At 37.0% G+C, this 25,286-nt stretch overlaps 1 protein-coding gene across 1 annotated transcript in view; it reads right to left on the bottom strand.

Moving 5' to 3' along the window:
• Positions 1 to 25,286, bottom strand: part of CLSTN2 (calsyntenin 2) — a 329,838-nt gene that overhangs the window by 183,392 nt on the left and 121,160 nt on the right. The window contains exon 2 of the mRNA XM_053460671.1: positions 6,884 to 7,006. Coding sequence (XP_053316646.1) covers positions 6,884 to 7,006 — 123 coding nt within the window. The remainder of the gene's footprint in view (positions 1 to 6,883; positions 7,007 to 25,286) is intronic.

The following is a 25,286-nucleotide window of genomic DNA, read 5'->3' as shown; positions in this document are numbered from 1 at the left end:
ACTGAATAAGGTGAGCAAAAGCAGAAATGTGTGAGTCTTTACACTGATATACCCCCTTAATATCCTGTAGTGATGCTATTAACACATCACCGATAAAATGATGTTACTGGCTTCCAACTGAGGTTTTTCTTAAAGGTTAGTCTGGCCAGGAGATCACTTTGTTCTTACTTATTTAATCGTATTACACTTTCTACAACTAAACCATCGTTCTTGTAAACAGAGGTTTCAAACCCCATTCTTGTTTTCTATGTGTGTAGTCATTGCTACTTACTAAGATGGATTTGGCTTTTACAAAGTGTGACTAAACACACATTAGACTTATTTTCAGGCTGAGGGGGTTTTACATATGATGCAGATATGGAATAGCTCAGGCTTATGCCACCATCGACAGCACAAAATCCAGCCTCTGGTAATTCGGAAAGAAGAGGCACTGTCACACAGTATTATATGCATCCCATTATAAAACAGTATGCAGTCTCCGAACTAGAACTCTTTTGGATTTTGGAGATGATTTTAGGCTAAGTTCAATATATTTTTATCATGAGAAAAAAAAGCTTTATTGAAGTCAATGTATCAGTGAGGGTTAGCTACTATCAGGGCCCTTGATTTTGCCTTTATATGTGCCACTATTAATATGCACACTGGATTATTCTGGAATTAACCATTAAATTGAATTATCATTTTTTTAAGGTGTAGTAATTGAATACACATACATCTACAGTAACTAAGACCTACAAGTTAAGATGTATGTAGCACTAGAACATGAGGAATCCTTAACAGGGAGATGTGCATTAATCCATTTCCTACAAAATTAGGTGATTCTCGTGCCAAGTTCTGTGTGTCTCCAGTAATTGGGCATCTCTGAATGTGATGGCTGAAGGCACAAAAAAACTAATTTTTAGTGAATGTTGGGCTCTAATAGGAATAATATGATTACTACTACAAATTAGGTAGCAAAACTCATCCAGTTTCTTAAAACTGACCTGAAGGCACAGAAGGTAGATATACACAAAAATGATGGGACACCTGCCATTACAGCAACAGGGACATTCTAAATACATAGACATTAATATGTAGTTGTCCCCCTTCTGCAGCTTCCACTCTTCTAGAAAGGCTTTCTACAAGATTTTGGAGAGTTTCTGTGGGAATTTTTGCCCATTCATCCAGTAGAGCATTTGTGAGGTAAGGCACTGATGTCGGACAGGATGGCCTGGCTCGCAATCTCCGTTCCAGTTCATTCCAAAGGTGTTTGATGGGGTTGAGGTCAGGGCTCTGTGTGGGCCAGTCAAGTTCTTCCACACAAAATTCATCTAACCATGTATTTATAGACCTTGCTTTGTGCGCTGGGGCACAGTTATGCTGGAATAGAAAAGGGCCTTCCCCAAACTGTTGGAAGCATAACATTGTCCAAAATGACTTTGTATGCTTGAGAATTAAAATTACGCTTTACTGGAACTAAAGGGCCTAGCCCAAACCCTTAAAAAGGGCCCTAGATCATTATCCTTCCTCCACCAAAGGTGGGCACTACGCATTCCATTAGGTAGAGTTCTCCTGGCATCCGCCAAACCCAGATTCGTCCTTCAGCTTGATTGATCACTCCAGAGAACACATTTCAACTGCTCCAGACACCAGTGGTAATGCGCTTTACACCACTCCAGATGACGCTTGGTATTGTGATCTTTGGCATGTATGCAGCTATTCATCCATGGAAAAGCTCCTGACACACGGTGCTTGTGCTGAAGTTGCTTCCAGAGGCAGTTTGGAACTCTGTAGTGAGTGATGCTACAGAGGATAGATCAGTTTTCCACACTACGTCCTTCAGCACTTAGCAGCCCTGCGAGTGTGCGAGGTCTATCACTTTGTGGCTGAGCTGTTGCTACTACTAGATTTGATACACCTGTTAGCAATGGGTGAAACACCTAAATTTAATAATTAGAAGTGGTGTCCTAATACTTTTGTCCATATATTATATATATATATATATATATATATATATATATATATAAGCTCTTACATCATATCTGTAAATATTAAGACTACATATAGATAGACAGACCAGGAAAGTACTTATCAACTCACCAATAAAGTGTATTCACAGCAGGCTTTTGCTACAATGTATATAAAAGATAAAGATATTACAGCGTTGTAAAACTTGGATTAGTTATGTTGATTGTAAATGATTCATAGCAATTCCATATTGGCAAATACAATTTGCACATGTGATTAACCAGGAAAATATATCGCCAATGCGCTTTTATAACTAATTTAAAAAGTTTACATGACCCGTTTTACAGCTTTCTTCAGTTATATGAACGTACAAACAGAGGTTCTTTCTCTGTGCCTTTGGGTAATAACACTATTATCAAAGAAAAACAGACTAACAAGCTTTCAAAATCCAGTTTGTTTTACAAGTTATTACGCATATAAAAACGTATACAAACCCAGTTAACGTATTTTATGTTAATCTCTACCATTTTCATTATTCTAGTATTTTAAATTGTTACGAGTCTACAGCTGAAGATTGCGAATTCCTTTCCGTGTCTGCTACAAAAGTCTTATTTTTACGCCCTTTTGAATTTAATGCCTCATAAGATCTGTTATCTTCCAGCTATGAAGGCAAGTACGGGAGGAAGCTCGACCCATTGCATTTTATTTGTAAAGTAAAACGTTTTGTTAAAATGGAAAAAAAAATATTGAACTTAGACGGTTGTTGTAGGATGCCAAAAGGTAGCTAAATGTAAGTTCTAGAAAAAAAAAATATAATTTGAATTTAAACATTGCCAACAGAAAGTTTAAAATGCAATGAAATGAAGTTATAAAAATAGCTTTGTTCCTGTTGCTAAACCAGTCTTCTCTTTTTTATTTATTTACTTTACTGTTGTCTTCCATCAAAGGAGATCTTTAATATAATGTACATATACTATCTTATAACATCTATAGATCCAACCAGTGAATGCAAGGATTTGATGCCAGTTATTTCCAATCAGAGGAGAGTCCTCGATTGTGACGTTTGTTTCCAATTATTGTTTGTCACAAGAAATACAAAGCCGTCTAGAGAGAAACATCCATCAAAGTCAATTGTTTTAATTGCCATTAAATGGTATATACCCTTCGTAGTATCATTCTCAAAATCTCCACCAGCCACATCATTTTACTTAAACCTTTTAAAGGGACACTCTGGCCATCATATGTATTCCTTCAATGTATTTCATATGAGTGGTCCTTTTCATTTTCATGTGGTCCAAGTCCATATAGAAATTCTGCAGAACCCTTCATATGCATCAGGCTCTTGCCCCTATGCTTTTAGGCTTTTATCCAGACATGTCTACTGGTGCCTACACACTTATAGTCAGCTCCAGCACTGTCTCAGGGAGAGTTCTGGGCCGAGGGGACTGGACATGCCAATCAGCGTTGCCAAAATGGGACCATAAAGGAGACGTTGCACTGTTTTCGAGCTGCAGCTTCCGCTAAAGGTCATTTAAAAGGTTGAAGAATGCTTATCAATGTACTTTAATATGATTTCTTTCTCTTTGTTCATCATTATGTTCCCTTGCATGTACCTTTCTTTGGACCATATACATAAGATATTTTTTTAATACAACCTGATTCCATTGTAAAAATCTGGCCATCTTTTTTAAACAAATTCTCAGTGACAAAACATTAAGCATAGAGACTCGCACATCTTAATTTAAATACCATTAACCAATTTACTCGGAAGAAATAGTCCCTATATATTCGCCATATATTTAACAAAAAATAGTTGTATTTCAGGAAGATTTGTTTTTCCAGTATAAAGATTTAGCATACGCACTGGTTACTAATCTGTCTCCTTTTATGAGAGTCAGTCTCCATAAATGTGACCAACTAAGCTCAAAATTATAACACTGTCAGCTTGTACTTGATAGCTGCACTATGCATGAGTTATAACCAAACAGTATGCAGTTATTCATTCACATCTGCCTTATCTCACTGTGAAATACATCCTTGCCTATTTTACCGCTCTCTGAATCCATCTCTTCATTAGCTGAACTGGAACATTCCCAAGGACTATCGCCCACGAAAAGGTAGAAATCATGTCAGCTGTGTCCATTATACATGTCAGTCCGTCTAACATATCAATCTCTCTGTGCTCTACCTTTCAGAATTTCATTAGTGTTTGGTTAAGAACACTAACCCATGGAGAATTCCTCCATTAAATTATATATTGCAATAAGCACCATGAGGCTAGGGTATCATGTTCTTGTCTTGCTCTCTTAAATAGCCATTGCTCCTAGCTGATGTTCTGCCTGATGGCAACAATTATCACCATGTATGTCCTCTATAGAATGCAATCATCGGATGCAGTTCTGTATATAATAGGACTAGACAGCTGGAATACCAGCTCTTGAGTACTGCGATTCCTCGCTTATTCCAGCTTTTGTTAAGTTCTGTTTCTACAAATGTCAACATTTTGTCAAGATGCATTTCGGTTAATCCTGTGTATTCATACAATTGGTACAATAAAACTGTGTGTGTGTGTTTGATAATTTGACATATCATCTAAAATGCACATTAGTTCCACCTGAGCGCTGTGGAATCTGTTGGCGCTTTATAAATAAAGTATAATAATATTAATAATAATTGTTTGATGTTTTTATTTCGTCATTTTGATTGTCCACGTCTAATATAAGTTATTGTTGAAAAGTCAGACGTGTTTTAAAGTAAGAACGTTCACACATTTCAAAATATGTAAAACAATTTACTATATGGGAACATACTATATTATAGTAATAGCAATAATAATGGCCGATTGAAACACAACTTTCACGTGAACACAAAAGCCACGCTAATAGATTTAACTGCAACACTTTTATAGGATACTAAAACAGAGCAAAGCACAACTAGAAAAATACTATACATGTTAAATTGGATTTGAATTGAAATCTTGATGCTTGTATATTTCTAGTTAATTCAATCTTCTTTTAACTGGAAAAGGATAGTTACAATGTTTTCTTAGAAGCCTGACGGCAGCGTTTTATGTGCTCTTTGATGTTAATTTCTATTTTAACCCAATGAGGGCCAAAGCTTTTTTTTGGTGTTTAATTTCTAAACAATTCATTGCTCATTCTTCCGATACTTAAAGCAGTTTTAGTTAGGTTGACAGGATGACCCCTTTAAACCAGGGACCCTTGCAGTTTAAGACAGCAGTGATTTTAACATGTTATTTGCCGAAGAACAACACCCATTTAGGGATTCATTAACCCTCGAGTTGTTAAATATGAGCCGGAAGAACAGTTACAACTTACAAATCTCATCTGGCCTTTTGGAAGAAGAGGAGGTAAGGCATACCTTTCAAAGCTTGTTTTGAGGGACAGTCCCAACTTTTCAGGCACTGTCTCCCTGCTATCCCAATGTTCTGCCACAATCCAACACAAAGCAGTGACATAAGCCCATGATCCTGCCCTAGACCCCACTTCAAATCTTGCTCCAGCTGGCCTCGTACCTCACCCTTGAACAGTAATATCCCCATTGGGCCACTTAAAATGTTGGGAGCATGGGAAAATGTGAGCTTTAAATGTTAACTTAAATAAAAGAAAATGGAATAAAAATATAAAAAATATTCCCCAGGACCCCGATTAACCAATGGGGAGCTAGCTCTCCCCCACCCAAAAAAAAGACAGGGGGTCTCATATATGTAGCGTGTGAGTGTATATATATATATATATATATATATATATATATATATATATATATATATATATATATATGCATATATCAGCATTTATTAATATATTCACTTAAAATTAGCATTTAAGAAACTAAAAGAATATATCTGACATGTGGGAGGTAAAACAGAGTCATGGTTAAAAGATGAATATTTTATTCCCTTGTCCTTCAACAAAAGAACATTCTGTTCAATTATGAGCATAGCTTTCTTTCTCTTCAATCCATTACGCATATAACTAGCGGTGCAAAAACAACTGTATTCTGAAGTCCATTAGCATAACCCATCTGCATTAGTGCCCTACTTGTACAGTCTGAAAAAAAAGGCAGTTGTCACATCTTGCCATTTTATGAGGTTAACAGCTGGCGTGCATTTTCACAGATAGATAGCAAAATGTGCTGAGTGCTAAACAGGTTCTCTTTAATATGGAGGCTGTCAAAGTACAGTGAGGAAAAATACTAAATCCAGCGTCACGGGCTTCAGGGGACATCTGCCCTTCCTACGACAATGGTATGGTTGCAGCCTGCACAGACACGCTGTGTACTGTAATGAAGATATGGCCAGGTTTAGATGTCAAGCACTTTCACCGAGCCTCATCTACAAATGGTGTTGAGGAGAAATAGCAGTATGTGATTTATTTGAGTGATTTTATGAGTGCAGGAAAATATTGACGTACAATGCTTTAACGCAGGATAATGCAAGTCTGTAAAGACATCAGTGCTCGTATAAAGGGAACTTCAACTTTGTACAAGAGGTTCTTCTAATTATGTGACAAGAAGAACCGCTAATGGCTCATTGAAAAGTAGATTATACTTGTATTATACCTAGTTATCCATTTACAGTGATATTATAAAAGACCGGACTATTATTATCATTATGACATTTCATTATTAAATTAAACCCCACTTCATTATTTTCCTTATCTCTAAATACCCCAAAAGGGGGGGTTGGGGGCACAGGAATCAATACAAGGTGTTTAAGAAATGACACAATTTGTCACTTGTCTAGTAGGACCATACCAGAGTAGGGGCTGCATCTAAGTAATGAAATACTTTGACAACTACATAGAAGAAATGTAAAAAATCAAACAAGCTCAAAAACATTACTATCTATAACTCTCACTACAGAAAATTCACTGTAATGATAAATTAATAAAAATCCATGATTGTATCTTCCTACCTGCAAAGGGTACCGGGGCATCCTTGTCCAAGGCAACCAGAGGTGGATCTAAAATGACGGTGTCGTTGTTTTCTGTGATGACTCCATGGTACGATGTCTCAATCCAAGGTTTGTGCTTGTTAACTGAAACAGATGCGTAAAAGTTTATTAATACATGTTTTATAATGTTAATATTTACAATTAAAGTGATTGAATGATTAATTCAGTGAGAAAAGCCCAGAGCAACAATAGCCCAGAGCTAGGCCTAGGTTTCTTAACGCAGACTCATCCTCCCCCTGTCAGGCATGTAATAGTTAACAATATAACAATATAACTACTAAGTTTAACCGTTTCTTTTACCCTTTCTAAATACTAGATTTACCAGACTAGAAGAATAAACAGAACAGTAAATTTTGAATCTTTGCATTTTTTTATATAAACTTAAAATGCATATTCATTAATAAACTGAAATTAAATTAAAAGATAAAAAATATTAAGTGGATTATTATTTCAACAGCTTTTTAAAACAGTTTTTTTTTTAAGGTAAACATGGAATTTTCCAGGCTCGATAGATAAATCATGTACAGTTTTTTTTTTAACTTCTCTCCACCTGCAGCGCCTTTTAAAAAAAAAAACAATATCACTTTAGATCCTATGCCTAGAGCACCTCGTAGAGTATGATCGACACCTCATTTTTTTTTTATAAAAAAAAATCATTTAAAGAGCCTAAGTATCTACACCTTGGGGTGAAAAATGCAATAGGTTAGAATGTGATATAAATCAAATTGTATTTCTCTGGCAGGAAGCTGATGACCTTTAATAAATAAGGTATAGTGTCTACTTTTTGTGTATTGAAGTGTATTTACCCCTAAGTTGATCACAAGAGTGGAATATAAGCTGTAAAGGAAGCAGGGCCTGAAATTGGAGTCATAATAGTACAAATACAGCTTCGATCTCACCCACGGAATAAAGGCATACAGGACTAAGAGCAGTGTGTCTGTGTCTGAGAGTTGTGTACGATTGAGTGTCACTGTGGCTGAGTGTGACCTCTCTGTGGCTGAGTGTGGCCTCTGTGTCTGAGTGCAATGTATGTAGTTGAGCAGCGTCTTCAGTGTCGCTGACCTTTGTGCGCTATGTATGTGGTTAAGATTTGTGATGTATGTGTTTGGATGTGATATTTGTTTGAAAATACTGTATGCATTAGTTTGAGTGAGAGTGGAAATGGGATTGATCTCCTATCAGTAGAGGCCGGTGCTCAGTGGCTGGCGTGTGATGTGTATGTCATGTTATCAAAAATACTCTGTGTACTTGAGAGTGGGATATGTAACTGAGGGGCTAAGAATAATGCGTTTGAGTTTGCGTCTGTTTGGCTTTGTGTGGTCTGCGTGTTTGTGTTGATGTCCACTTGGCTCAATCCCAATAGTAGAACCTCTTCAGGAAAAAATATCTCCATTTCTAAAAGATACTAAATTTCTGGCCCTTTTTTATTTTATTTTGCCTATTATTCTAAAGAAATCTGGGGGGATATGAGGGGGAACCGAGTAGATTACTTGATCCGTAAAAATGAAAAATCCAATAACAGAATACATAACACTTAATCAGTACCCTGCAGAATGACATCACAGTAATATTTCTGGGTTATTGGAGGGATTTTTATTTAAAAAAAAACAACATCACAAAGGATCTAAATGTTTTATGGAAAGAAGCAACTGGTTTTTCATCACATTAAACACTATTATCTGTACTTAGCAAAAGTACTTGAAAATTCTAAGTGACGTTAATAGCAAATATAATATTTAAGGACTTTATCAACCTGGGTTAGCAGTTATTTCAGCAGCGGAATACATTTGTTAATGCAAGCTCTAAGCTTTAATAACTGAATCAGTTTGAATATAATATAATATATTCCTCAGGCACCTTTAAAATGCACTGCCTGTGAAAACAAGCCCATGAACCTTCATTTATGGATTTCTGTTCCTGATAACCTATATATGTATCTTAAAATCCACTTCTCTCTGGGTTCCGCATAACATCACTCCTATACCTTTACTTTGGATGGCATCCGTGATGTGTGCAATGTCAATATAGTCATTAAACTATATTAAAATAAAGGCAAGCAAGGAGAAAAAAGGCCACCGTGTTTCTGAAAGGTTAATATACTGTAATAAAATTTAAAAAAGAGATTTATTAAACTTGTTAGCCTAAATCTGCTGACTGACACAATCTTGATTACTGGCTGGGTCCTTGAGATCACTGACATAGGCGTAGCACCACCATAACATCCCCCACGTGGTATTGCCACACACCAGGGATGCTGCCCGCGGTGAGTCCTACTAGTACCACCCAAGTTACCTGGACCTCAGACTGTTCTGCGTTGATGCCAGAGACCCCTGCAAATGCTGATACTCACAAGCTGCTCCCTTTGCTACATCATTAAAGTACTGACCTGAACCCTGGACACTGTACATCTTAATGACATTCAATGCCCAGTCAGGTAGCCCTTTCATTAATTTTAAATCCTGAATAACTTCCCAATAAGTCAAGCAGGCATGTTAATGCTTATTCCTGGTTTGGTGAAGAGCCTTCCTACCCTACCCTTAAAATTTACTCGGGCAGTCATTAAGATACATCAGGGTTGCTCATTATTAATTTTAGTTACTTCTATAATTTAATTGTTTTGAACTTGTCTGCCCAGCCTCCCTAACCTGAGCCCTGCACTCTATATATTAGTGTGGGCTGCCTACTTTGGTAGACTTTTACAGGTTTGGGTGGAATAAATTTATTACGTCTAGCTGAAAAGTGAAAACTAGAATGCCATTAGCTTTCATCGCTGTATGTATCTGTGTAGAGAAATCCATCCCAGGTGTTAGTATTCATACTGTCCAACCAATGCATTATCTCCCATGTTCTCTACTACCAGACTCCATAAGAACATTTTAAAAAATAGGTGTATATAATAAATCATTTTAGTTTATGTACCTATACACCAGAATACAACAGCTAGCCCTTATTGTGATGATACATTGACATCGGGATAACTCATAATTATGTTTCTTTTAAGTATATTTTAAATGGATTCCATCATTATTGTATTGAACATATTTAGCTCTGACATTACCATGACCCCTCGTGGAGAGTTGGTGAGTGATTGTCCACGCGCATAATAACCCCGCTGTCCGGGGTCCTGAATTACTAAAAGAAGAAAGAAACGCCTAGACACGCTGAAAGCCCCTGTGACATTGATGTACCGTACCAGAAGGGACGCGATAAAACCTGAGTCTGAAAGAGGAAAATGTACTCTTTCACAATATTTCTTTTGAAATGTTAACCACTGCAATTTCAAATGTGACTGCCCCAGCAAGACATTTCAAGCTAGATGACAACTGCCAGAAAAAAAATATATATATATCTTTTGGAAATAAAAATATGATTTGCACAGGCATTAGTGATTTTCGAAAATGCATTTTTTAAAATAGCAATGCTAAAAAAGTGAATAAAAGCATAAACTTTTAACTTCACAAAATAATTTCCGATCGCCATAAATGGCTCTACGAAAAGCTAATGCTCTCGCAGCTTACATTTACTCCAAAAGTGCAGGTAAAATACAAGAAAAAAGTAGAAATGTACTGCCGAATTTCTTTTACATGTCTTAGAGATTATAATGGACTACAGAAGGTTTATTGAAAGTACGCCGGTTTGTCAAAACACACATCTAATAGCGTACAGAACAATAATGAATAATAATGATTATGATCCATAAGAGTATAGTAATATTTTAAGCAGATATTGTTAAACAATTTTTATTCTTTGATTTACGAATTTTTTTTATACAATTAAAACACGTTTTTCCTTTTTATATTTCATAACTAGGCCCCCTCCTTTTTTGCACCCCCCCCTTTCTTTTGCGCACAGTTTTTACGACATTGGAAAATTTCAGTAAAAATCACCTACATTTATCTTGTATAAACCGTTCTGCTCTTAACACCCTCTGCCATTTTCCAACTTTAACTTGGATCCTGACAAATTATATTATGGTTACACAGGAACCTAATTGCAAAACTGTATTGTTTCAGCTCTTAATTATTTTAGCTAATTTGTTCGGTTTGGTGTTTAACTACCGGATCAAATTCTCCAAACACAGAATTTTGCCTCCAATTATCCTCTCTGGCTGTAAATCTTCTAAATAAAATGCATCCTGACCTAAAGCATATCTGGTTTTCTAGTTAAAAAAAAAAAACTCCGTAAATGGGTGAGATTTGCAATAAAGTTTAATTTCATGCTTTTTATTGCAAAATGTTTGGAACACTGAATGGTAATTACATATTTTGCACTTCATTCACTGCAAACTGATCATTTGTTTTTCAGAACTATAGCTGGAAGAATACTTGCTGTCAGCTATACTTATCTAGAAGACAAGTGCTTGCCAATTCCCCAGCGGCTTGAAGAATATATTCATGATTCTCTTTGTGTGGGATAGCACATGAAAATAAAGACATCAATGTGTTAGGAAAAAAAGTTAAATATTTCATACACCATGCTGCACTTGATACAACAATATTTATATTTTGTCTCTTTTCTTTAAAATGAGTTTATCTTTAATTGTATGTAGTGCTTAATGGTGGCACAAGGGGCATATTATGGAAAATGGTATGTTTTTGTTGTGAAAAAGGTAAAGCATTTATGTAAATCATTCAAAGCAAGTGTAGTGCTGACATGTTTTTATTACATTATTACATTATGAGCGTATGTGCCCATCATTAAAATGATATATACTCTTGCCAATCTTTTTTTGCTTTTCTCCCTCTCTTTCTTCTTCTGTTTTTCTTCTTTCTCTCTCGCTATCCTTCACTCTTCTCTTTCCCCTCTTTCTTATTCACTTTTCTCTCTTCCCCTATCTCCCGTTTTCACTCTCTCTCTCTCTGTTTACTCTCACACTTTCTTCTCACCCTCCTTCCTTCTAACTTTCTTTTGATTCTCTCTTTTTTTCTTGCTAGTCTTCCTTTTCTTCTCTGTCTCTCTCATTCTTCTTTTTCTGTCTTTCTTCTACTTACTTCTCTCACACTCTCTTCTCTCTCTCTATATATATATATATTTGATTCTCACTTCCCTCATCATGGGAAGAAACCCAGAGAATCTGCACTATTGGTAGAACACGCTTTCATTAAGAAGTCCATAGAACATTGCTTTTTAAAGCAGTCATCACCAATCATCTGTTATTTAGACGTTATACAGGTTTACAGTGCAGTGAAAAAGTGTTTGCCCTTCCAATTTCTTCTACTTTGCTTATTTGTCACATTTAAATCAGGTTTCAAATCATCTAAATAATTTTAATATGAGACAAAGACAATGATGATTACATTTATTGAAAATGAAGAGTTAATCAAAACCTGTATCATCCAAGTAAAAAAATAATTGCCCCTTAAACCTAATAACTGGTTGCGCCACCCTTGGCAGAAACAACTGCAATCAAACATTTGCAATAACTGGCAATAAGTATTTTACATCACCGTGGAGGAATTTAGGCTGACTCTTTTTGATAGAATTGTTTTAATTCAGTCACATTAGAGAGTTTTCAAGCATGAAAGAGCATAGGGTCCCGCCACAGCATCTTAATTGTATTCAAGTCTGGGCTTTGACCGGGCCACTCCAAAACCTTCATTTTGTTTCTTTTGAGGCGTTCAGAGATCATTGCCCTGCTGCTCAACTGTGCTTGAGCTTTAGGCCGGACATTCTGTCATCCATCTGTAGCCCATGGAATCAGCTTGGCTAAGTGAAAGGGGCCTTATCTGGGTGAGGAGCTAGGCTTAGGATAATGGGGTTAAGGGACTTTGGGAGGTCCTGTATAAATAGGTCCCTCCATTTTGTGACTATCACTTTTAATTAGTTTTTCTTACCTGAATTTCTCACCCTCCCTCCCTGTTATTAGTAGGATGATTGAGGTTCTTCTCAGTGTCACAGTGGCGGGCTGGTCAGTGTAAGGGGGAATAATGGTTGGTTAATAGGAAATAGTGTGTTTCTAGTTTGGCTGGTGACGATGGATTTTTGGCAAACGTAAGATGAGCCTTTGTATTCTTTCTGCTCAGCAGTGGTTTTTCGCCTTTCCCATGGATGAGATGTTTGCACAGTCTCTTTCTCATTGTGTAATTGTGAACACTGTCCTTAACTGAAGCAAGTGAGGCCTGCAGTTCTTTACATGTTAGTCTGGTTTCTTGTGTGACCTCCTAGATTTGCCATTGATGCCATTGGGAGGAATTTTGGTAGACTGGCCACTCCTGGGAAGCTTTACCACTGTTCCAAGGTTACTCCATTTGTAGATGATGGCTCTCACTGTAGTTCGCTGTAGTCCCAGAGTCTTAGAAATTACTTTGTGACCCTTTCCTAACTGAATTTCATCAGATCGTGACATCGTGTGCTGTTTTTGAGACCTTTTAAGACTACTTTACTTTGCAACACAGCTTCTATTAAATAGATTTTTAGATTCAACAGGGCTGGCAGTAATCATACCTGGGTGTGTCTAGTGAACTTGAATCCAATTATAAAAAAAAAATGTGGTTAATTGGTTTATTTAGTGACTAAAGGGGCAATTACTTTTTTTTACATAGGGCCAGGTAGGGTTGGATAGCTTTTTCCTGTTATACATCAAATCATAATTTCAAAACTTCAGTTTGTGGTTACTCGGGTTATCTTTGTCTAATATTAAAATGAGTTGGATGATCTGAAACATTAAAGCATAAGTACACTATTGATTAGTGCAAATTATTACTATTTTTTGCCACTAAGAAATAACATGGGATCATCCCTTTGAAAACGGCCAACTTGGTTTCCATAAAAAACAGGGTATTACAAACTAGATTTTGAAAAAATGAAAAGAGAATGTTCTCTGCAACAAATCAACCGAAAACAGCTCACTATGATGTGTGTTGTGTATTATAAAGGTGAGATGCCTGCTCAGATAATTGGATAACTTGTCTAGAAAGTAAAAAGGCGAGACAAATAAAATGTACTCCATGTATTCGTGGACTCAGGGGACTGTCAGCCTTTTGTCTCTTAGCATTTCCCAATTATGAGTGTTGCATGCAACAAAATGCAGTGGGGTAAAAAGTAACAGTAGTGACCTCACACAGACGCAAACTTCTACGTACAAATGTTTGTCTTTGATACATGTTGCAATTCGACTTTTTTTTAAAATGTTTTTAATAGAGACACTTTCCCATTAATCTCACGATTACACAAACACGTCTGTCTCTATTAAGTATAAACAGCCAATTAATGAAGAGCATATATTAATCTAGTAATAAAACCATTTATTGTGCTGCTCTGTGGCCGGGAGCCTTAAGCACCGGCATTTTACATGAAAAAAGCCATTTCTCTTGTCTTGTCACATGGATTTGGATGTGTTTTACTGCACTAGTAACCAGTCACAGGGGGAAAGTTATACAGCAGAGATTGTACGGTCGCTGACTTGTAAACCGACAGTAGGGCTGTCTGCATTAGACAATAGGTAGAAGTAGGTGCCATCAGCACCTATACAATAAAGAAGTAGCTAGAGAGGGAAAAAGACACAGAATGAGAGGTAATCGTATCAAAAGGCAGATGTATATAGGAGGATGTGGGAAGGAATTAGCAGAAGAAAAATATAGATATAGGTAGAAATAGACTTCTCTTTGTTATAAAATCTGAGTTTATTTGATACAGAATGTGTAGTATTTATTACTGACGGAGTAGACAGATGATAGATATTTCTGTTGAATATGTATTTCCTGCTCACTATAGGACATGAAGAACAGCAGTTGAGCTGAGCCTTTTTGGACCAATGGTCTGTCCATTCCTGCTCCCCTACTTGTATGACCCCTACAGTTGCACCACTGTTGGGCACTTGGCTTAGTCTATCGCTTAACTGTCCAATGGGTGGAAACATAATATTGTTACAGTTTGTAAAGTCGTGTTACAATGTTAATATTCAACTGCTTGTAGAAAAAAAAAGAATCTCCAGGCAAAGGAATTATAATTCTATATTAATGCTTTGTGATAAAGGTAATTGAAAGGAAAGTAGCATTTTTATTTGTTAAAAAAAATGCTAAATACATTGCAATTTTCCCATTCGGCAACCATTAGCTATGGCTTATTAGCTACATTACCAGATCATTATGAAAAATAAAACTTCTAATCATTGTCAGCATTTATAAATGCTGTGGACTATAACCATCATCCTACCTTCAGAGATGCTAGCAACTGCATCAGCAAAATCCATTATAAGGGTCATGGTTTTTCAACCAGTGTGAACTGATAATTAAAGCTGGAAGTGCTGACCATTTTAAAAAGAATAAAACACGTTACCCTGACCTGTATTTTAATGTTCTGTTTCAATATAGACATTTCTACCAGCATTTCTTGTAAAACAGTTGGAAATATGATGTGCTCTTACTAAACAGCAATTACCATTACAGACACGCTCACATATTAGAGTACCTCCCTATACCCCCAGTTTTCAGGCTCTGTCCAGGGCAGCTCCCCCACTGCCTTGTTCTAGTGGGCAGCATGAGCCAGTTCGGGAGAGATCCTCTGATCTCCCCTAAGCAGGGTGTGGAGGGGAAAATCAATGAAGGTCTGTACTGTTGTACCCACTATTTAGGTAAAATGAGTTGGTGACAATGGCTCCTTCACCTCCCACTTTTGGGGCTGGCCATGACTGGCCCCACTGCTTTCTCACCTCCTGCTATCCCCAAACACAGGGGTCCATTGCACTGAACTTCCATGCCCCACCATCTCCTAACCCTGTAGGTCTATGTCCAGAAAGACATATAGTGGGAAATCTGAACTGCAATGGGTGCTGCCGGTTAGACAAAAAAATGGGATTAGATATATCCACAAAATAGGCGTGATTAGGGTTGGAATTTGTGTAGTAAGTAAAACTTATTAGTGTTATGTGGGGTTAAATTTGTTAATATATGTAGTGTTTAGGTGGTGTTTTTTTCATTTGAATTTGTCTATAATAGTAATAGTCCATTGACAGATGATTTGGATTTTTGGAATTTTAAGATGATGGACATAGGAAAAAAACATAATAGATACATTCTCCACACATATTGCATTTTCTAGTAAGTCATTTCTAAAGCCTTAAACCACTTACTAAGTAGCCTCCCGCGCACCCCTCCTACTGTGAACTCTGATAGATATGAAAAGGCAATGAATTAGTCCAAGTAATGTATAGTAAAGAAAGGAATGTTTCTGTCACTCATCTTGACATGTTCCTCCAGCCACCTCACACCACGTGTCCTACACTCTCACTTAGTGCCGGTTCATGCTTGGTAACCATGGTGCTTTATTAGTTCTTTTCAAATCTTGATTGAACTGCATTTCACATAGGTTCACATATCCTACATGGTAAATTGTCCTTCACGACTATTAGTTTCTGTCCTCAACACAGTCAAATAAAGAAGAAAAGGTAGGAAACTGGTTTGATGTTGCGAGTACAATGACCATGTCAAAACTTAGTAGGAAACCTGGTGGTTATTATATAATCGTGACAGGCCTAGAGTCTACCTAATGTTCCATATATGCTTTAATGTAATAAGCAATGAAATTAATAAATAAAATGCACAATATGCAGAGATTCTCAAGTAATAACCGTTTAACCATTGCTGCAGGCTGATGACAAGAAAAATGAGATTAAATTATGTTTTAGGAATATTAGGAAGTCTTCAAAAAATATTTTAAGGATAAAAATGCAACTTCTCACAGGAAATCATTGTGGTATGCTATTGTTTACCTTGGTAGTAGTAAGAAGTCATTATTTTACTTTTTCTGGTATTGAAAAGAAGACTGTCTTCTAAAGACTGCCCAAATATAAGCGTGTATGTGTAGACATTATTTAACAAAATTAAAATATTTGCCTGTTTTTGGTACCATAAGAAAGGTAGGATTTGTCTATCTACCAATGATTGTCTCCAGCAGTATTTATCTAAACACTGTGTATATGCAATAAAAATAGATATCTAGAACATAAATCCACATCATAGAAACATCAAATTTGTGAGCAGATGCCAGAAGAACCCGTCAGCTTCTAATTTGCCCATTTTTTCCTGATGGAATGACCTTATTCACAAAACATATTTGTACAGAAGCAACAATTCTTTATTGGAGAATGACTCTAGCATATAGACTCCCTCGTTGCAGACTTCTTATGAACTACCTTACCAAGGAAGCTGACATGCTCAGGAAATGGTCAGTTGTAAGGCTTGTGCTAGAGCCTGAGGAACCAAACTGAAGTTCTAAAACAATAACAAGGTGGCACAACGCTGACTGAAAATAATTATTATTAATATGCAGCCCATTTATTCAGATTACTAATTTTTCCTATTTGACATACAATAAATTTGAGGAGAAACAATGGTTTAATTTGCAAAGTTTCACACATGAGCTGAACTGTTTCTCCTTAATTAGAGAATATCTCTCACCTTTAATCTATTGTCTCTTTTAGTTGGTGACTGAGGGATACAAAAATTAGAAGATGCCAATTATAACATTTCAGACTCTTTAATAAGTGTCTCTATGACACAGTCAGTCTTTTTCCTTCTGGAATCAATTGAGTCGATTAATTTAACACAAATTAACACCAACCACTCAAAAGGTACAACCAACCAACTTATGTTTCATCAACATTATGTTTCATCAACGTTCAAGCTAATGCACACTCGCACACGTACACATACACACTTACACAAATACACATACAACGCCTTCACTGTATCATCACACCTCCACACTCTTACCTTGTCCAGAGCCTTTCCCTAAAGTGTTATAATTACTGATGGGTCAGGTTACAACGCATTATGTGACTCCCCTGTGCTCCTGCCTCCCCTAGTGAGCAGGTCTAACTCGGACTGACCCTGTTTGAAGGATTATGTACCAGCCCAGGGGCAATTGTCCCTGTGCCAGCATGCGCCCTGCTGCCTATCCTGCTCTGTCCCGCATTTGAGCTCATGGTGGACACCAGATGGACAATCTTGATATAGACTGACTATGTAACCAGAGACCAGCTTGTAGAAAACAAATCATAATGCATGTTTAAGTTCATTAAACTGAATGGAACTTATTGTAGATCATCTTGCGCTTAACAAAATGTTACTTTTCTGAGTATGTTTGCATGCCTCATTTTTTATGTAGAAATCTAGTTTTGAAGTAAATCTGAGTATTAGGTAATATCTTCTGGTTGAATAAATGCTTATTAAATGGTCAGCCTAGTATTTCATACAGCCCGACCAAAGATGAATCCATATTAATGTACTTTATAAGTATTTTGTACATGCGCCCCCCCCAACATTTCATGTGTCCACATCAGGATACTTGTGTTGGGGATGTGTGGCAAAAGACAGAGAGGGGCTAAGGCCACCTTAACCTGAAGAGCCACCTCACAGGACCCAGCATCAAAGCTTCACAAGGATGCCACGTGGGAGCTGCAATGGAGGTCTGTGCTGCAACAGCATCATTTATTCAATTATATTAACAAAACATTTAATTGCAAAACACTGCTCATTACATTTTTGACATTAAACAAATGTACTGCATTTATTTTGCACATCTTGTTAAAAGCCTTTAAATTGTGCAGTGGATTTTAAACATTTGACAAATGTCCCCCCCCCTGCTTCTCAAGAGTGAAAAATTCAGTAATTCTAAATATTAGCAATAATTGTGAAATAGCCATTGATCTCTAATGCTGTAAAATATTGCAAATGGACATAGTACATGCTGCACCCGTAATAAGTCAGAAATCTTGGAACAAACATTTTTGGCAAGAAATCAAGATGATACGGTCAGATACATGTTGGCAAACATTTTAATAGAAAATACCAACAGTGTCTTAAACTCTACAGGGTGCTATTTATTTCTCTTTCTATTTTATGTTCACTTTTTATAGAGAAGCCATTTTGATGCGGCAGACAAACACTGCTTTCTACAGACCCCCACGATTTTAGGTGCCCAAAGTGGGCCACCTTTGCTTGGGTGGTGTTTATAGACAGTGCTGAGGGCAGGACCATGCACTTACATTGCCACCCTGTGATATGTTGAGGCAGAACAATGAGTTATCACGTCTTAAACTCACACACAGCTTCCATGTGCCACAAGGAGGCCAATGGGCACTGTGATGGACTACAGACCTCACCCGATGTCATACTTTAGTGCTTCGGTCTTCATGTATCCTTCAATGGTCCATGATCTTCACTGCCTGCAAAAGTAGGGCAGCTCGATGGGATAGTTCATAAATCAAGGTTGTCCTTGGGAAAGCAGGATGATTTGGAGGAAGCATTTTGCTTTTAATTTAGTTAGTACTATGTTTTTCTTTTTATATAAGATGTATCTTCAAAAGGAAACCCCACTTACGTGTGTTGGTGCAGCGCTGGTACTTGCAGACAGATCGACAAAGTCAGACTAAAGTATCAATCTTAGAGCAAATATACAATGGCAGCATTATGGTAAGTGCCACAACCATTCTGGTTTTTATAGTTGTATAAATAACAATGCTCTTTCTTGGCTAAGAATCAAGAGAGAAAATGGACAAAAATGTGGTAGAGCAATTTCCATCCAATTCTCTCTCCCAGTTTGAAGAATGATTAAATTAAATGCTGGGAGAGAAATGCACTTTCTTTGCTATAATGAGGTTTAAAAATGATCCAAAATAGATAGAAAACATTTTTCCTCTTCTCTCCTTTTACTGTAAATTGTGCGGTCATTACATTGCAGAGCAAAGGAAAGGAGCTAATGCAGGAAATATTGAATGTGTTGACACGGTGTGAGATTTGTCAAGCAACGCTTTTAAAGGGCTTACAATATATTAACACCATCTGTAGTCAATCATGAAATTTAGTCACTATCAGGATATTGGTCTTAGTCCTGTATTTGAGGTTATTAAACATGTTTAACACTTTAGGGGCTCAATTATATTACCATCATCAACAGTACTACAGTTTGTAGTACTGTTACAAGCTATCGCCAATACTAACAGCCATAGAAACCAATGCGAACACAAAGTGCGTTTGATATTCCACTCCAATAACTAAAGGTTAAATTGATACATTTTTCGAGGTCATTTAAGACCTACTCGAAGCAAGCCAAGATACATGTAACATACGATCACAGCCATTTAAACCAATCCAAACAACTCATGAACTGACTTTCCCAATAATAACCCCATCTTGCTGACTCCTTTTGACCTCTGTGCCTGAGGCTGGAATGGAATTACTGATTACCGCAGGCATTATATACTTTCTTTTCATCTGAATGGTTCATTGTGGATAAGACTTGACTGCCAGACATTGCAATTTCAGAGCGAAGTAGCTAATGGGATGACCAAAATGGAACAGTCCAGCTAAATCCTTCATATATCAAACGGAAAATATTTTACCGGTCAATAACAGAATGGAGCGCTAGGTATCTTGGTTTTTTGTTGGGCCAACATTGTAGTAAAAATCAAGTGATGAACTATATACATACGATTTTAAGGATTTCCTTTACCTTTTACCTTTTATAGCACATTTTTTATTTGTTTTATAGTAAAGGTTGCCAATGGTGACCCTTGCTTAATGATGTAAGAAGGGCATAATCCCAGACACAGATAATAAAATATACCACGCTCTCAGCTAATTAAAATGAAACCATTGAACCATACAGTAATGTACTGAAAAGAGAACTGCAGCCTCTACCACTTGCAGAAAATGATTTCACTTAAACAAATGTCATAATCACAGGCTTTTGTAAAAAGCATTCAATTAAATATTAATGGCAATTACTGTCAGTGTTGGTATAATATCCCAGATGTCTCTAGGTGTGGAGACGACGGATATCCCCTCCGTGATAATAACAATTATAACTTTGTAGGTTGGGACAGGGATCTTAGCTGAAGTCGGGGGCAATTTCATCATGTCATGCCCCCCAAAAATTGGTGATCCAACAACATGCCCTTTGCACAGCCTTGTCCTGTCTACATTTTAAGTCTGTGTTTAAGTGCAAATACTATTTTGAAAATTGTGGTGACAGATGTTCTTTAAATAAGACTTTGGGGGGGGGAGTTATATTTTTTTCTATACCATAATTTCAGCTGATGTTTGTGCTATTCAAATGTATTTGCCCATCTCAAACTAAGTACTGAAAAAAAGCATATTTCACAATTGTTTGGGCAAAATTGAAATAAATGCAGAAGGCTTTATTCTGAGACTCTTATAAAAGCAATTGACTCGACAATAACTACAAAACATAACATTCTATTCAAACAGTGTTAGCATTTCAAGCTGCGCAGAGGATCTTGGGGTTATTTGTTAAAAGGCTTTACTCTGCCTGTAAAACAAAATTCCTTTTCACCCATACATTTCGTAGCACGATGCATTACACATTTATTAATATATGTAGAAAGATCATTGATTATTTACTGTTTAAGATCCGGTGACTGAAGTAGCAGTTTCGCGGGACTGCTGCAGTTTCATGTTACAGACTTAACTTTACGTTATTAAGGTACGATTCCAGGAAGCATCTGGTGCAAGTCAAGATGTGGTTGGTCCTGTGTAACCGGAAAGGTCCTGGGATTCACCTGCAGTCTCCGAGTAAAACCATGCTTTCCCGGGTCTTTGGTCAGTTTTGTGGTTCTCTGGACAGGTGAGCAGTGTTTCACAACACTCATGTCCCGTTTACTCTATCCACCCCCCCAAATTCCTACCCACTGTTTGGAACTGGCCCCGCACATATGCACAACTAGCCCCTCCGGCCCCTACCAAACCTACCATGGGATATTTCCAGGAATATGTATAATACATACTCAAATCATTGAAATTTATTGTCTCCTCATTGATTGAAATAGTCATTATACATGGTCAGCTCAGCCCTTTCCTATTAATCCTGCATAAAGGAGGGCTGCTGATAATACTAACAGTGAGCGATAAGCTGATGCACACCAACACAATTCAGGTACTTTTGTTTTGCTTAAAACTCTTAATAAGGAATGAATAACTACAAATGTCACTCTATCTTTCCCAAAATATATTTGAAAAGAGCATCATTCAGCTGTACAGTTAACTGGTTGGAGTTATATATTCAAAGTGACACTGGTGTAAACTTTTTTAATACTCCTGGTACTAAAAATATAAATTTTATACGTAAATCCACAATTACGTTATTATGATACCATATGAAGACTATGGAAAAAATATTTAATATGTTTCAACTATATTTTCATTTCTAATTCACCCTTATACAGCTCTGTGTTTATTAGAAGTAAATGCATGCTACTGTTTTTTCAATTTCAGGGTGTTTAGTTGCAGCTTTGGGAATAAAACGCGTTGTTCATATGTTTCCTAATGACAATAAGTACGATGGTGTCTCATTTTGTCAATGGATCTCGCTGCTTGTAATATTAATCAGGGTATCACTCACTCCTGGTTGTACAATACTTGACAAGTACTTTTATCGCGATCGAAGTTTAGACTTATTTTACACTTGAGATAATAACACTGCGCGTGTTTTTTAACAATCTCCCCGGACCTCTTAGAACTGAAATGGCTGAAATCACTGATTAAATCTAATTACAGAAGCTGAAAATTTGCACAGCAAATGAAATATGGTAGAAAGGTGTATTCTATACATAGAATTGATACTGAAATTATACTGTATTTTCTCGAATATAAGATGACCTCAAATAGAGGTCTGACTATAAGATTAAGATTCAGATCCCCCGCAGCGCTGCAGGGGACCTGGATTCTCCTCTCTGCAGACAAACTCTGCTTCTGCCTGGCACTTCGGCCGCCGGGGCTTCTATTACGGAGTGCCAGTGTGACATGACCTTCCGGTGCTCTGTCATAGAAGCCTTGGTGGAAGTGCCGGGCACCAGCACAGGTTGTCTACGCGCATCGTGCAGACATCCACCAGCTGCCCACAGTAGACACCAGGGAGTCTGGAGCACGGGGAGCAAGTCTGGGGATGCATTGGTAACTCTGAGGGGGGCAGAGTGGCATATACGGGGTATAAGGCATAAGTGGGGGCAGAGTGGCAAGTCTGGGGGCAGATGTGCATAACTGGGGGGCAGGTTGGCAAATAAAAGGAAATAAAAACAAGAAATGCATATCTCTCAATCATGGTTTTTAGTACATATGTAAAAATTGTTTACATGTGAATTAATATTTACTAGTAAAACTTTATTCCCATAGAGTAGTCTTACATTCAGACCTTTTCTTTTTTTTTAAATTCATTTTCAAATTTGGGGGGGTTGTCTTATAATTGCACTGGAACCCCATTGTCAATACAAACTATTCCTAATAGGACATTTTACACTTGCTGTCAACTGTAAGAGTATGTGGAGGTGGAGATAAAAAGTGGTTTTGTAGAAAATGCTTAGAGTCCTTTGTAGAAAGTACAGTAAGTACAGAACAGATGAAATGTATGTGTTTGAAGGAGTCTGCAAGCTGCGTGCAGTCATGGAGCCCACAGAGAGGTGTTTGCCCATTGGCATTAAACAGTGCCTTGCACGTGTATCTTTGGGTTGGCTTTGTTAACAAATAGGAGCATGCTGGTGATCACCTGGGGTGTTCTTCATGGATGTATATTCCCTTTATTCGCCACGTGAGACTTTTTCTGCTATCTCTGGTTTTCTCTGACTGCTATAAATGGCTACTATATCATGTTACCAACTTACAGATGAGCAAGTGTCTACACACCCATACAGTATTAATAAAGCAACATTATCATCGAGATTGCTAAAATGAACTTAAATACATAAATACTTAAATATGTGCAGATAGCGTAACGTCAAGCAATCTCCTAAACTATAATCTATGCAAGGAACACAATACATTACATACAGTAAGTAAATAGTGACCCATAGACATGAAAAGTCAACAGAAAATTCTCCCATGTTCTCCCATTCGTTATAATGATGTATTGATTTATATAGCACTGTAGGACTGGTCAATAGCACATGGTACATAATGCATCACATAAATATGTGGACTTACAGAACCAAAAGGTAAGGAGTCCCCTGATCAAACCTACAAGATCAAACCTCTGTTCAGCAAAGTGATAAAGTATTACTAACCCCTAGCAGGTATATCATATACCATTTGGACTCCTATGGACACTATTAGCCATACACACCTTGCTTCCTATTAGTAAGATTGCTATTAGTAACATGATCCATTGTTTTTTTTAACCAAATCTAGGATATTTTGGTATCCAATAGAACTAGGATAGAATATGGACATGTGGATGTAATGAAGTCACACCGTGTCCATAGCATTTTACCCAAACAGAAGAATTGGCAACCATGTTCAAATATGTAATTTCTGCAGTTATTACAAAATTACAAAGCAATAACATGTTTGAATGTGAATTTTCCTTATGGTAGACCTATTTTTTCACTTTTAACTTTTTTAAAGAATTTAACTAATTCTAAGCAAAGTATTAGGTTACTTTTGAAATGTGTGTTAAATTAAAATCCAGGAATCAAGTCCACTATATGAACTCACGCTTTACTGTCCCTGGTTTTACTCTTTAACTGCATACCAACTAATCTGTTAACATGTACTAATATGTACAAACTCTATTGAAATAAATAAGCGTTCACATGATTCCTTTACTATAATCTTCTTAAATGAAGACATCTGAATGCATTACTCAGGCAGCCAACAGATGCATAAAAACTGATTTTCTGGATGGGAAAAGGCATCACATTTACTGTATATCACTGTTCTCCTAGTTACTGTTTCTCATATCCAATTTCACCTTCGGCATTTCACGTCAGTAGTTTCATTTCACACAGATAAAGTGTGATTTCTTCATCTAACACAAAAATACATTTGAATCCGACTGCTAAAACTACTACTGCTAGCCATTTATGTTTGCTATAGGATTATGTGAACTAAAACAGAATGCAGTTGGATGAAGCACTTGAGAATATTTCGTATTATGTGAATATATGTGTTTGTCTCACATAGAAAAAGATGTAATGTTAAATAGTCTCTTCTTCTTGTGAGGTCCCTATAGCTTAAGTAATTTTACATGTTTTTGTCAAAATATGTTATGTCAAAATATGGAAAGTAGCTAAAACAAAGCATAACTTCTGTCTATGACACATCAGCCAGGGCACCTAGGAACCTCCAAAACAGCATCTGGAAGATATTTAGATATCATTGATTGTATTTGCACTTCTATTCTACTGTCAATTGATTCAGCCTGCTTTGTCAGTAGTTATCTGTCTCAAGTGAATACTGACAGGGCAGTACCGGGGGTGGCTAAGTTGAGGGGCAGATCGGGTGGACCAGGAGTATGGAGTGCTGGCTATCAACAGCCAGATAGCCAGTCCATGCCGAATACTGATCTGTAAGTACTGTGGTTTAGGGCTTTGCATTTTGGGGTACCTTTTGAGGCTTAGTCTCTGAGTGAAGTT

Source organism: Spea bombifrons, chromosome 3 (assembly GCF_027358695.1).
Source record: "Spea bombifrons isolate aSpeBom1 chromosome 3, aSpeBom1.2.pri, whole genome shotgun sequence".
NCBI lineage: Eukaryota > Metazoa > Chordata > Amphibia > Anura > Pelobatidae > Spea > Spea bombifrons.
This window is presented reverse-complemented; position numbering and strand designations above follow the sequence as displayed.